At 40.1% G+C, this 11702-nt stretch overlaps 1 protein-coding gene across 1 annotated transcript; it reads left to right on the forward strand.

The window, feature by feature from the left end:
- The first annotated feature begins 954 nt into the window (after positions 1 to 954).
- ndufa9a (NADH:ubiquinone oxidoreductase subunit A9a) lies at positions 955 to 11324 on the forward strand. Its single transcript, XM_060885635.1, has 11 exons — positions 955 to 1070; positions 4559 to 4729; positions 4941 to 5038; positions 6006 to 6097; positions 6185 to 6326; positions 7827 to 7929; positions 8291 to 8361; positions 8971 to 9047; positions 9497 to 9592; positions 9719 to 9785; positions 11051 to 11324. Exons 1-11 carry the CDS (start codon positions 1016 to 1018, stop codon positions 11219 to 11221), a joined length of 1143 nt encoding a protein of 380 aa, XP_060741618.1. The 5' UTR covers positions 955 to 1015; the 3' UTR covers positions 11222 to 11324.
- Positions 11325 to 11702: the final 378 nt, after the last annotated feature.

The raw sequence follows: 11702 nt of genomic DNA on the forward strand, positions 1-11702 counted from the left end.
CAAACTAGTCTTCTAACAAGTTACAATCCTTCGTGCTCTCTGATATCACAAAACTCAGGATATCTGGTAGTTCTCAGAATATCTAAGTTTACTAAAGGCGGTAGAACTGACATGAGGCCGACTTCGTGAGAATCCGGAGGCATCTAGAGATGTTCCAGCTCCAGTTGGACTCTGCTATACTAAAGAGGAGATGCCAACTGCATGTGGTCTTTGAGGACAACAACCTCCTCAACCAGACTCAAAGGGGAACCCATCCTCTTATGGGTTACTCTGTGAGGATCCTGAGACATCTAGAGATGTTCCAGCTCCAGTTCGACTCTGCTATACTAAAGAGTAGACACCAACTTCATGTGGTCTTTGAGGACAACAACCTGCTCATCAATACAACATTTATCAGACTGTATATTTATAATCACATCTCCAGTGTCACCCAGATGAGGATGAGGTTCCCCTTTGTGTCTGGTTCCTCTCAAGGTTCCTTCTTTTACCATCTAAGGGAGTTTTTCCTCCCCACAGTCACCTGAGTCACCTCAGACTTGTTCATTGGGGATCAATACAAACACATCTAATATTAATCTTGAATTTTGTATTAAATTAATCTTTATATTATTCTTTATATGAACCTTTTGTTTTATGTTTATGTTCTGTAAAGCCGCTTTGAGACAATGTTAATTATATATAAAAAAAAACGCTATAGAAATAAATAAAAATTTAACTGAACGGAATTAATTGTTTGGTATTTTGCTTAATAACAGCTACGTTTAGCCACTTAATTTTGTCCCTCTGCGCCTGCCGTATCCCGTTTTGACAAGTTTTTTTTTCCCACCCCATATCAATAAGGCTTGCCTCGCAGGCTACGATTGGTTATACAGACGTCTTCATCGCAGACACGTAAAAGTATGGCCAATTACAGAGCTGGATGTCAATCGGTATTGACGAATAGTAGAGAAGAAGGCGGGTTTAGTCTGAATACGGGTAGCAATAACACCGCAGGTTTGGTTGACGGGTCGGAAACATGGCGGCTGTCGTTTTGGTTAGCCGTCCTGTGAGTGTCCTTCCCAGGCTTTCCAGTAAGTATTTAATAAAATATATAATGTGTTATAATGAAACTGCAGGATTAGATGCTGTTACTTTAGAAAGCAGTAAATGAGGATAAGGTTGAGGTGAGTATTTATTGCAGATAAACTTTTGTTGTCCTCTGTAGCTGTTAGCGTGACCCCGCTGGAGCTAGCTGATGTTAGCAACACTCTAAAATCACCTTTTATATCAGTAGTTCTTAACCTTGTTGGAGGTACTGAACCCCACCAGTTTCATATGCGCATTCACCGAACCCTTCTTAATTGGAAGAATAAAATATGTTTTATTTGGATTTTTTGACTTTTTTTCAAATTCAAAACATAAGTATATATTTTACTGGTGCACAAAATGAACCATGCATCAACATCACTGTGTTCAAAGAACAAAACCATTAAAACATGGTTTTCACACAAAAACAAAAACATCATAATGAATATTTACTGCAAATCAGTGTGAGCTTTCTCCAGAGCTTTCTTAGCAATAACAGGGTACGTTACAATTTGTTGACACCAAAACGTTGAGAGCGTTGTTGTTCTGAAGAGTTGCTGTTGGACCTGGCTCTGCTGAATTTCAATGATTTCAACGAGGTATTCATCATTGACATCTGTTGTCTCAACACTAAACGTGAACGGCTGTCTCACCCATGCTGGATAAGTCTCTCTTGTAGGGAAGTATTCGTCGAGAGACTTTGCAAGCTCATCTAAGTGCGTGGCAATTGCTTGCTTCAGTTCCGCGGGTAAAGAAATGTCTCCGATTCCAGATACATCTTTGATCTTACATACACAGTCGTCTAGCAGGGGAAAGGTTGCGAAGTTATCGTTCTCTATTCGTCGTTTCCATAACGGTAGCTTTTTTTGAAAAGCCTTCAGGTTTTCTTCTGCTTCGATGATGTTGACTCCACCGCCCTGCATCTGTTGATTGAGATGATTGAGAGCTGCGAAGATCTCAGCCATGTACGCTAAAATGAGAATGAACTCAGAATTTTTGAAGTTTTGTTGGTGCTCTTGCAAAAACAGGGCTAATTCCACGATTCAGCACCTGTCCCCAGGATAACCACCGAACGTTAGAATGGTACAAAAGTACCTCGAATTCAGAGACCATTTCTTTACACAGCTCACTGAAGATGCGGTGCCTCAGAGCACTATTTCGCACATAGTTCACCCATTCCACTACAATTTTTAATACTTCTGCCAGTGTTGGAGGTAAGGTTTTTGTCAACGCATTCTTTTTGCCAACGCATTCTTGTGCAGAATACAATGCGTAACAATGATGTGTGGTGCATCAGCTTTCACTAGCGCACCAAAACCAGTCTTTCTTCCCAGCATGACTGGAGCTCCGTCCGAACAAACTGCAGAAACCATATCCCACGAAAGATTGTTGTCTTCGAAGAAGTCATCCACAAGTTTCTTCACATCGGCTGCCTTAGTTGTTGTTGTAAGAGGCATACAAAATAAAAAATCTTCCTTTATCAAGTCGTCTTTCACATAGCGCACGAATACAGCAAGCTGGCTTAGATTGGAAACATCTGTGGTCTCGTCGAGTTGAAGGCTGAATTTTGCCGGGCTTGAAATCAGATCTGCAACTACTTGAGCCAAGATGTCTTTGCTCATGTCCTCTATTCTGTCGCTGATGGTGTCATTTGAAATAGGAATTTGGGATAACTTAACTTCAGCCACTTTTCCCAGCATGATGTTCGCCATCTTCAACACAGCTGGTTTTATGAGTGTTTCACCAATGGTGTGTGGTTTGCCCTGCTTTGCGATCAGGTAAGCAACTTTGTACGATGCTGTGAGGATCGGTTTGTTGATGGGTACAAAGCCGAGAACAGGCAAAGTAGCCTTTTCATCGAATCTGGCTCTCTTCACCTTGAATTCAGCGAGCGTTGTGTTCTTGTATTTTCCATCTCCATGCAGCTTAAGGAAGTGTTCTCTTAGTTTTGCCGGTGCTAGACTAGAATTGTTCAACTTGGCATTGCAAATAATGCAGTTAGGACGCTGACTCCCATCATGTTCCGTTATACATGTGAATCCATATTGTACATATTCGTCCAACCACTTTCTTTTTTTGCTCGACATAGTTAGTATAAAGGGATTAAAATATTAAGAAAGAAATCACACGACGTACCATCACGACAGTCACAAGTTCACTACTGGGCACACCAAATTTCCTGCAGCACAGATAGGCCAAGCGATGTTGTGTGATCACCTGCAGCCAATGATGGCCAAGGGGGGCGTGTCATCACAAATCATATGAGTCGGTGTGTCTTATTCTCCGCCGAACCCCTAAGACTGACTCACTGAACCCCTGGGGTTCAATCGAACCCAGGTTAAGAACCACTGTTTTATATCAAATTCATTCTCTTTAAACATCTTTATGACAAAAATCTACTAGATGCTTAGCTTACAGATGTTACTATAAAGGTTATTTGCGCTGTTGTTAGTAGATTTAGCTGTCAGGTATCTCAACTTGTTTACAGTTCATTTACATAGCGTTCATTTACATAGAATTTGCATAGCCTTCATTTACATAGCGTTCATTTACATAGAATTTGCATAGCGTTCATTTACATAGCGTTCATTTACATAGCGTTCATTTACATAGCGTTCAAATACATAGAATTTACATGACGTTCATTTACATGTTCATTTATATAGTGTTAATTTACTTAGCGTTAATTTACATAGCATTAATTTGCATAGAATTTACATAGCGTTCATTTGCATGTTGTTCATTTACATAGCGTTAATTTACATAGAATTTATCATTTTGTATTTTATCTCCTAAATACAGTTGGTGAGAGTATTGAAGAGATATTTTAAATTGTTTTTCCTTACTGTTTTTATTAGCATTCACATTACCAAGAACGATTTCCAAATATTTCTTGGACATGCTTAAATCCAAAACTCTTGGCACCCTTCGTTTTACATGAATACAAAAGTCCCACACTATTAATAACTCTGTTTAAGAATCTTGTTCCAGATTTGTTCTCGCTTTGCTGTTATTAGATCCTCCACTCTTCTGTGAAGGCTTTCATCTATATGTCCAACTGCAAGTGTATTTATTTGTGTGTGCGTTTGTTCGTAATGTTTAAGAGCGTCACTAACTCATACATGCAATAATTAAGAGACAAGACATAGCAATTGCAGTGGCGTGCATTGTGGTGAGGGATTATATAAAATACGCTCGCATACGTCAGCCTAAACAAGAAGCGGAATAAGGCATATGGTAATGAACTGGAACTGAAAGACCCTTATTCAAGTCATCCTGCAGACAGATGGACTGATTTTTGGCTGAAGTCATTGGGGACATTTTGCTTGCATTTGTTTTAAATTGCCACATGGATGGAAGACGAGTACCTCTCTTTATTCTAAAGCTGGCCGTATGGTGCACTAGAGACGAGCAGATATCGTGTGCCGTATAAGTAGTTTTGGCACTTTTTCATCTGTCTATAACACGTTTTTTCGTCTGCCTTCTCGTACAGGTGCCTGCTCTCCTGTGGTGCTGGCTGCTGGGCCTGTTGCGGTCCAGCACAGGCAGATCCACCATGCCGTCATCCCTAAAGGCAAAGGGGGTCGCTCTTCATGCAGCGGAATAGCAGCCACCGTGTTCGGGGCCACCGGCTTCCTGGGCCGATACGTTGTCAGTCGTCTCGGTGAGTGGGTATCCAGTCGTGGGAAGATAATGGTGATTTCCTGCACTAATTATGTGATCCAGTTATTTGTCAGTGAGATGACACAAGTCGTAATTATAGTTTGTAGTAATCATGCAGATGAAATTGAGCCGAATAAGGATGAAAAATTCTTCATTTAATTGGACGTATGATGTAACGTGCTACACTAACACCCTTTGCTTTGTGTCCTCAGGACGGATCGGCTCTCAGATCGTGATTCCTTACCGGTGCGACCAGTACGATCTCATGTACCTCAGACCCATGGGTGATCTCGGCCAGATCATCTTCATGGTACTTTCTTTCACTTAGCGTTAAGCCAAATGTTTACTACACAGTTGTAACCTCAGTCAACTAGAGTGTAAACATCATCAGGCATGTTTTGTTTTCACAGCAAAGCATCAGAAAATACAAGAGCCTTTTTTTCCTCACAATTAATTTATGGAATAAATGAAATGAATTAGGAAATTGTTCCAAAATTGTTTTTAAGAGCTACTATAGGTTCAGAGATTTTTGTCTGATATTTATTTTTATAAAATTTTGTAATAACAATTATTAATTAATTCATTCATTAATAAAAGAAAATTAATAAGAAATTGTTTCAAAATTGTTTTTAAGAGCTGCTATACTGTAGGTTCAGAGATTTCTTTTTGTCTGATATTTAGTTTTTATAAAAATGTAATAACAATTATTAATTGATTAATTAATTTAAAGAAAATTAATAAGAAATTGTTTTTAAGAGCTGCTATAGGTTCAGAGATTTTATTCTGACAGTTGTTTAAAAAATGTTCTCTGATGTAGATTTGCAACCTAGTATTTAAAAAAAAATGACAGTTTAATTTATGTTATAATTTATACATTATAGTATTATTTGTATGTCCAGTAACTTTAGTTCTATGTCTCTGGGGGACCACGTGTGCTGTAACTCCTACATTATTTCGATGTAAATAAATCTTTTGATCCAGTTTATCCCCGAGCTTTTTCTGTAGGAGTGTGAGGACAAAATTTGAGCACGATAATAAGATTTTTTTTGGCATGCCTTACTTAGATGTAGGCAAAAATATAGACACAAACATGTCTTGCTTCAAAGCAGGGTATAAAAATAGCTGCATCTCTTTTCATGCCAACTTAATCCTGTTTTTTTTTTTTTTTGTTGTTGTTGTTTGTTTTTTTTTATTCTGTGTAAAGCAGTAACGGTAAAAGGCAGCTTTTTGTATCATCATCATCCCTAAACTGTCATATTTTTTTAAATATATTTCAGGAATGGGATGCCAGAGACAAGGAATCGATCAGTAGAGCCATCGCTCATTCTAATGTTGTGATCAACTTAGTGGGAAGAGAGTGGGAGACCAGGTACGCAGGGCTCGGGTATGATTATACGCTGTACTCTTTATGAAGGTGAGGTAGAGTCTGTTCGACGCCATGTTTTGCTCTCTGCAGAAACTACAGGTACGAGGACGTTTTCGTGACCATCCCTCAGCAGATCGCAAAGGCGTCCCGGGAAGCCGGAGTCTCCAAGTTCATCCATGTCTCGCACCTCAACGCAGACATCCGCAGCCCATCCAAGTACCTGAGGAATAAGGTAGACGATTTCACCACTCTGATGAGAACAAGTACAGCAAAAAATTATACAGCGACAGACATTTGTGGAAAGTTTACTAGCGCCGTTCGTTTGTAGTTGCGTCCCAAATCGTATACTTGTGCACTATTCTTTCATTTTGTAGTATAGATAGTGAGTATAGTGTGTTGATACTGAAAGTTCCAACATGTTCCTGGGTGATAGACTTCATAGATTCAAGCGAAAGTGTGGCATGTTGGATACTTCATGCTCTCAGCACTCGCAGCTTTGCTTGCGTAGTGGAAGAGGGGCGCGACAACGACGGAGCTGGATGAGAAAAGCATTTTAAGATGGCCGACGGAGTCACAAATGTCACAAATGGTTTGTTTTAAATTAGCTCATGTTTAATTTAAAAAATTTAGCGTATCCTGTATCGTTCCTGTAATGGAATCTTAAAGTTACACGTGTTTGACATCATTCGCATAAGCTTTATTTTTTTGATGGATTTGAATATGGAGTATTGTTTGCATCAGTACAACATTATCCTGAGTGTATATTTATGTTGGCTTTGTAGAAGCCAACATTCTATTTTCCTTAAGCTTAGACAAAAATTTATCAAGAGTAACTCCTCCTAGGGCTTTCCAGCCACATGAACCAAATTCGGATATGTTGTAGAACCTGGTCTGAAGTTTGTTGCTATTACTTTTATAAGCGATCCGAGTACCGGTACTTCCGGTACCAGGTCTCAAAGTGGCCTTTTTTCCCATAGACTCCCATTATAAACTTTGGAGGTTTATAACTCGGCAAACTTTCAAACTATCTACACCAAACTCGGCCAGCTCCTTTAGAGTGATACTCTGAACAAAGTTTTAAATTGGTGTACCGACTGGCCTTTCAGTTGTGCCACAGCCCCGCCCCAAATTACGCAAAATCAAAAAACTTTTTACAACATGGACATGTGACATATCAAAACACTCAGCACAATAAGGGGAACTGCCTCGCGGGTATTCCGATGACGTCAGGTGATGTCACGTGAAAACAAAAAACATTAGCACAACATGGACATGTGGCATATCAAAACACTCAGCCCAAGGAGCGGAATTGCCTCACAGGTTTTCGGATGACGTCACATGCTTGTCTCCACTTGCCTCCAAGTGTTTTGGCACCCTAGCGCTCCACTAAATTTTACAAGTTTTATGTCCACTTGTCTCCAAAAGTAACACTGACCCTTATGTCCACTTGCTTCCAAAAAGCACAGGCCTTTGCGAATACTTGCCTCGTCAAAGCCAACATCAAAGTTTGTTGCGACAAACTTTATATATCTAGTTTTGTTTTGGTTTGTTTTATGAAAAAATTTAAAACATTTCAATTCAAAACATGATTTATTCATTCCTTCATAAGTGTTTGTCTTTAAATGTAACCAAAAAAAACACCAAGGAGGCGGAGATTCAGAGCTTTTTTTGCAACGTCTTTTTTGCTCGTTGAAACGACAAGCAGTAAGTGACTCTGACTCGTGTTGAACAGGCTGTCGGAGAGACTGTTGTGAGGGATGAGTTCCCGGATGCCGTCATCCTAAAGCCGTCCGAGTTCTTTGGGAGAGAAGATCGCTTTATCAACCACTTCGCAAGTACGTGGCTATTATTCCATCTCGTCCTTGACAAACAACTATAACAGCATATTTACAGATTAGATGATGTTTGATTAATGGATTATTTTCATTTTTAAGAAGTAATACTACAAACGAGTTAAACAGGCTTCATTAAATAACATCTAAAATCTATGGTGAAATAACAGTAAGTACCGGGACATACAAATAAATAACAACTCTAACGATTTGACTGAAATCTCTGATGTCATTTTGTTGATATGAAACCCATCATGATGAGATAGTAGTGTTACAGTTTTACAAAACAAAAGTCTGACTAGAAAATCAGTAACTTCAAACTTATAGCATATTAATGTGTGTGTGTGTGTGTGTGTGTGTGTAGACATGCGTTGGTTTGGCAAGGCCATGCCTCTGATAGCGATGGGAAAGAAGACAGTTAAGCAGCCTTGTCATGTGAGTGTTTTCAGTGACTACATTCAGAAATTTGGTGGGTGGGGGTTTGGTTTAGAGTGTGTGTGTGGGGATGGTGGGAGAGGTTGTGGGGGTATGGTGGGGGGTGGTGAGAGGGTGTGGGGGGGTGTTTAGAGGGTGTGGGAGTGGATGGGAGGGAAGACGGGGTGTGTGGGTGTGGATGGTGGGAGAGGGTGTGTGTGTATGGGGATGGTGGATGAGGGTGTGTGTGTGTGTATGGGGATAGTGGGAGAGGGTGTGTGGGGGTGTGTGTATGGGGATGGTGGAAGAGGGTGTGTGTGTGTATGGGGATAGTGGGAGAGGGTGTGTGTGTGTATGGGGATGGTGGAAGAGGGTGTGTGTATGGGGATAGTGGGAGAGGGTGTGTGTGTGTGTGTATGGAGATGGTGGGAGAGGTTGTGTGTGTGTGGATGGTGGGAGAGGGTGTGGGGGGAGGGTGGGAGAGGGTGTGCATGTAGGGGGGATGGTGGGAGGATGGGGGTGTGTGTAAGAGTCACATGACTGGACCTAGGCTGTGTTTATTCCCGTACTGAATGTATTCCCGTTCCTTGCTCAGTAATTGCAGTCATGTGCCCTCTGTTCTGTCTGTAGGTGGTGGACGTGGCCAAGGCTGTTGTTAATGTCATTAAAGATCCCGATGCAGCCGGAAAAACATACGCGTTAGTCGGGTAAGAGGCGAGCGCTGACATATAGATTACTGAGCAAACACCTTCATCCTTAATGCTGACATGTACATCAGAGTGCAGCGTTGTGTCTCCTCTCTTTGACCTTTACAGTAGTTATGGAGTTGTTGTGTTAGTGGTGTGTTTCTCTTTGTGTGTGTGTGTGTGTGTGTGTGTGTGTGTGTGTGTGTGTGTGTGTGTGTGTGTGTGTGTGTGTGTGTGTGTGTGTGTGTGTGTGTGTGTGTGTGTGTGTGTGTAACAAGAACGTACAGTGCAAACATTTGTTTTCCGGGTGGAAAAATCTGTCTCGCACTGTTTCACACTGGCGCTCCTTAAAGACTTTTCTGTATTTACTTCTCTTTTTTTTTTTTCCTTCTCTTGTTGACTCTTCCTCATTCATTGCTTAAACATTGTCTTGTTTAAACTGTGTAATTTAACACCATGTCCTCTATCAGTCCAAACCGATACCTGCTGCATGACCTGGTGGAGTACTTGTACGCTGTGGCCCACAGGCCGTTTATGGCCTACCCCTTGCCACGCCCTCTCTATCAGTAAGCCCTTAACTTTTTTTTTCAGATGCTTATCTGTATTAAATCATGGGGATGGGTGTGTGTGTGTGTGTGTATTTGTGTGTGTGTGTGTATTAATACTAATAAATCTTTTTTTTTTTTTTTTAGTCTCGTGGCCAGAATCTTTGAGATAAACCCCTTCGAGCCGTGGACGACACGTGACAAAGTGGACCGGGTATGTGTATCAGAGCCTGAGATATGATAAGGATTTCAGTGCACTATTAAACTTGTCTAAAGCAGTCAAAGGTCTTTTTGGAATTTATCGTGTTCTTCCGCCTTCTTTATCAGGCTTGAAATGTAGACAGCGAGAGGTTAAAGTGTTGTGAGTTCAAACCACTACTACTGCTGGGCCCCTGAGCAAGGCCCCCGAGCAAGGCCCGTAACCCTCAATTGCTCTGTTGTATAAAATGAGCTAAAAAATGTAAGTCATAAATGTAATGTCGAATGTAATAATCACAGCAACGGTAAATCAGCATTACTCAAAAAAATTGAGTGTAAAAGTAAGGAGGAAAACTCAAACTTAAGAGTTTACTGTTATAGGGACAACGTGATGGTGTGAAGCAGAGTGAATGCTGCCACGCAAAAGTCGTGGTTTCTTTCTCTTATACAACAGCGGTTTACCATGTACTACAGATTATGTTCCAAATTTTAAAAAGACAGTGATGAAAGCTCTTTTAGCCAGAGCAGGTCCTCGGCAAGCCACAAAACTGTGACCTTGTGAGTTTTTTTCGTGTTTTGTTTTTCCCGGCTACTAAAAGCATGCCAGCAGGTTGACTGTACGTTGTTTAATGATCATTTAGTAAAGTTCAAAGTTCATTATGTATAAATTTGTCAGTGAAGTGTCACTGATTATTTCCTTCATACTCGCATGTGTAAATTGATAAACAGCAGTCAAGTCCAGCTGACATTTCACGATCCTACAGTAATGTAGCTCGTGGGGTGCCATTACTTTTGTCCTAATCGAATCGGTTCATCTTATTTGTCTTAATTTGTGTATTCCTTTGGTTTGTAATTGATGATAATTCATTAATATGAATATGAATATTTATGCAATCGTTGTAATTGAAATAAATAAATAAATACAAGCTATATTTTCTAAATAAAATCTCAGGAACTCCACAACAGTTATGTATAATATTTAAAGCTGCTGAATAATCGATATGATTATGAAAGGATATGAATCTTTTATTATTATTATTATTTTATTTGTTGTGATACTGTAAATGATGTTTAATAAATTTGTTAGTATCTGGTTTGATGTACGTCATGGACCGTAATCCCGTCCTGAGTGTTTTTTTGCCTCACTGTTAGGCTCTGGATCCGATGCATGATTACTGAAGATCGATATAAATATAGTGTTTCTGGTTTCGTTTAAATAAAATCACAGTAAAGGTGTTTGTACAGTATTAACTATCGTGTATTAACATTGCTTTTTTCCAGTTCCATTTAACGGACATGAAGTACCCCGACCTGCCAGGCTTTGAGGACCTGGGTATCACTCCTTCCTCCGTGGAGCAGAAAGCCATCGAGGTCTTGCGCCGTCATCGCCGTTTCCGCTTCCTGGAGGCCGAGCTGAGCGAGACCAAGTCTCCCAAAACAGTCACATATTAAGCAGTCAGTCAGTCAGAGCGTAGATCTCTGCTCACCTTCACATGTGCTGTCTGGTTTTACTGCATCTCTGTACATAAATAAATCAAATAAATAAGTAAATACAGATGTCTGGAGATCTTGGTCTTTTTACAGAAGAGTTATCCCTTGTTTCACATCTAACTAACATGTGATGCAGCGGCGCTTTAGTCTATTATACACAAAGAATAAATATAGTACCAGAATTATGACATGCATCAGAAATATATATAAATCACAAATCCTCGCGATTTATCCATGTAGTTTTCTGCTAATTAAAAAAAATATACATTAAACTATTTAAAAATAGTAAAGAACTTGGAGAAAAAGAAAAAAAAACTGCTGCAAAATCAAGCATTTTTGGTCACAACAATCTGAAAGGTTGCCACCTCACTTAGTAAGGGTCCTGAGCTCGGCTTGTTGTCTGTCCTGAGTGATCACGTGGGTCTTCTTGGGGTTCTCTGGT

The sequence above is a fragment of the Tachysurus vachellii genome, chromosome 13, assembly GCF_030014155.1.
Source record: "Tachysurus vachellii isolate PV-2020 chromosome 13, HZAU_Pvac_v1, whole genome shotgun sequence".
Taxonomy (NCBI): Eukaryota; Metazoa; Chordata; class Actinopteri; order Siluriformes; family Bagridae; genus Tachysurus; species Tachysurus vachellii.